Source organism: Sipha flava, unplaced genomic scaffold, assembly GCF_003268045.1.
Source record: "Sipha flava isolate LNK unplaced genomic scaffold, YSA_version1 17700_pilon_pilon, whole genome shotgun sequence".
NCBI lineage: Eukaryota > Metazoa > Arthropoda > Insecta > Hemiptera > Aphididae > Sipha > Sipha flava.
In genome coordinates, this window is record NW_020272063.1 from 1 (window position 1) to 3023 (window position 3023).

Here is a 3023-nt window from a genome sequence, read left to right on the forward strand (position 1 = left end):
ATATATATATATAATTAATAAATATCGACATTAATAGCACAACTATTTTAAATTACCACTTTTATTTGATTAAATTATATTCATTATGATTTTTATATAAGTTGCAAATTTAAATTTACTTTTAACTCTTACACATTTTTTGAACGATTTTCAGCTGGATATTCACATCGAGATTTTGATTATAATACAGTAAAATTGTGTTTTCAAGCAATATTAATGGGTTCTCAAGAAGGACAATACTATCAACTTGAGCCAATTGTTTCTGATAATATACCTAACAAAAGTGAATTTTATGATTCAACACTACAAAAAACATTTTTAAATACTTAATATTTTAATTTTTTTGTTTTTTTTTTTTTTAGAAATGACTGGTCTAACGATTTATAGATTGAGTCACGCATCAGCTCCAATCACAGGAAATACTGAAATAATACTACTGTGCGACAAAGTGGACAAAAGTAAAATTTAATTTTTTTTAGTATTTTATTATTATTAGATATTACTTTTTATATTTGTGACTATACTCGATTGTTATTATTATTAATAAGATTTCGACTATAAGGATTGCTCCGATTATTAAAAAAAAGAGATATTTTTTAATAGAAAACGTTATCTAGTTTCAAAAACTATTATAATGAATTACTATAAATAAAAACTATATTATTAATACTTTATAATAATTATATAATAGTATACTATATATCAGGGGTGGCCACTAACCTTAACTTTGGGAGCCGCAAATTTATAAAGCTAATTTGAGGTGAGCCACATTGTAAAGCGATGTTTTTGAAATGAAGACACATTGAAAAATAAACTCAAATTGAAGGAATGTTTATTTTTTACATTACATAAAACATTATTATTATTGACATAGTTATTAACATTATTATTGATTTGATAGAACGTTTATTTTTTACACTACATAAAACATTATTATTATTGACATAGTCATTAACATTATTATTGATTTATTTATAAGAAATGCTTTTTCGAGTGTTTATTTTTTCTGGGAGCTTTGTGAAATCTGGCTGATAATTTGTAATCGCAGTTCGCACAAGTTCACTTAAATGTTCATCAGTTAGTTCAGATCGATAATTAGATTTAATGAATTTTAACGTTGAGTACAATGATTTACACACATAAGTAGTGCCAAAGAATGAAATAAGTTTCATAGCACACATTTTTGTTTGTGGGTATTTTTCTTCTGGGACATTTTTCCAAAATTCTATGGTTGAAACGCCACTTCGTTTAAGTTCTTTTAGTCCTTTGTTGCGTGCCGTCGTTCAATCGTAACGATGGTTAAGTTTTTAGGATAATACTCCAAATAAAAATACTCAAATATAATTTAACTGTTTATTTAAGAATTCTTCTAAGTACAAAAACATTAATTTAGAAAATGATCTGGCATGAAGGTGCTTGCGACTGTACATGTAAACCACATCTGAATATTGGTCTATTCCCAACCCCCTTATATACTTAGGTCCCGTGGGAATCATACGTGCCGCGCTGTGCGAAAGTCGTTTTCTATTATTATAAATATAAGATTTATTACCTTAGTGACCTTGTTAATATTACTATTCGCGCATCTCTCATATGCGTTTTTACTAATTGCAGTATTAAAAGATTTAGCTATGTTCGATAATGCCTTCGGCTTTTAATTATTCCTTTCTACATTGTTCACCGATGCTAATCATTTATTGGTAATTGTAAGGACCTACTTTTATGTATGTCCGAAATATCGTATTACCCTCTAATTAAATTAATAGTTTCTTTTTATTATTGCGAATACTTTATTATTCATAATCATTTCCCGATCTCGATTTATGTGGTCTCGCCCATATTGTAAGAGTCGTAAGGACCTACATTTATGTATGTCCGCAACACCTTCGTCTTCTTGCAGTTCTAGTAACTCCAACTCTACAGCTGCTGTATCCTTTGTTATTGGTGATGAAATAGGAAATAGGACAGCCATCGCTCACAACATCAACAGCAAAAGGATTTTCCAGGAATGAAAATGAAGGTTTAAGTGATCTTAAATCATTAAATCTGTGATTGATTTCTTCAGCAAGACCTGACATCTTATTCATATATTCTTCAGTTTTCATCGGAATGTCGGGAAAGCTTTCACTAATTTTCTTCAAACATTTGAAGTGAGCAAATGTTTTTGTCTGAAGGTCTTTTGTAAAAAGCTTTAACTTGTTATGAAAGCTAAATACAGTCTGGGCCAAATCAGAAATAAGTTTTTTCTTTCCTTTTAAAGATTTATTTAGAGTTTGTAAATACTGAATCACATCTATAAAAAAAGCCAAATCTAATAACCACTGGGGTTCACTAAGTTCAGGAAAAGATTTTCCTTTTTCTTCCATAAACTGTTTGATTGGATCAAGTAACTCAAAAAAACTGCCAAGAACATTGCTTATTGATAGCCATCTCACTAAGCAGTACCAAGATACATCATTAGATAACTCATAGTTGTTCATATCTTCTATAAAAGATTTGAACTGTCGGTGTGTTTTGGCACTTGAGCGAATAAAGTTTACAATTTTTAGAACTATCTGCATAATATGCGGATATTGAAAATATTTTGCTGCTAAATGTTCTCTGTAAATAATACAATGTACAGGTAGGAAATCAGAATATGATGTGTCAGCTTTTAATAGTCCAATAAGCCCTTGTTTTGTACCAGACATAGAAGGTGCACCATCGGTAGCAAGGTGTCGCGTCATTTGGTCGTGGTAAAAAGAGCGCATGTTTTAAGAGCGAGGTCATTTGGTCGCCAGCAATTTAATCGCGGTACATAAATAGCGTTAGATTAGAACAATATTATACTGTTATTGAAACTGCAGTTTCATAGTGTTGGTTAATCAGTTCGCTTTTTCCGTTTGGGATTTAACGTGTGTGCAGTGTGCTAAATATATTATTAAATTAATTAAATTAAATTGTATTAATTATTTAATTAATATTATGGCATTAATATATGTATTAAGTCAGAAAGGTGAAAAGTTATTAGTACACAATCATTT

At 29.4% G+C, this 3023-nt stretch overlaps 1 protein-coding gene across 1 annotated transcript; it reads right to left on the minus strand.

Moving 5' to 3' along the window:
* Positions 1–1865: 1865 nt before the first annotated feature.
* LOC112680456 (general transcription factor II-I repeat domain-containing protein 2-like) lies at positions 1866–2750 on the minus strand. Its single transcript, XM_025550555.1, has one exon. The coding sequence runs from the start codon at positions 2748–2750 to the stop codon at positions 1866–1868; it is 885 nt and encodes a 294-aa protein (XP_025406340.1).
* Positions 2751–3023: the final 273 nt, after the last annotated feature.

What these genes read in the sequence shown, in the direction of transcription:
- LOC112680456 (XM_025550555.1), bottom strand. Translation starts at nt 2,750, where the DNA reads ATGCGCTCTTTTTACCACGACCAAATGACGCGACACCTTGCTACCGAT.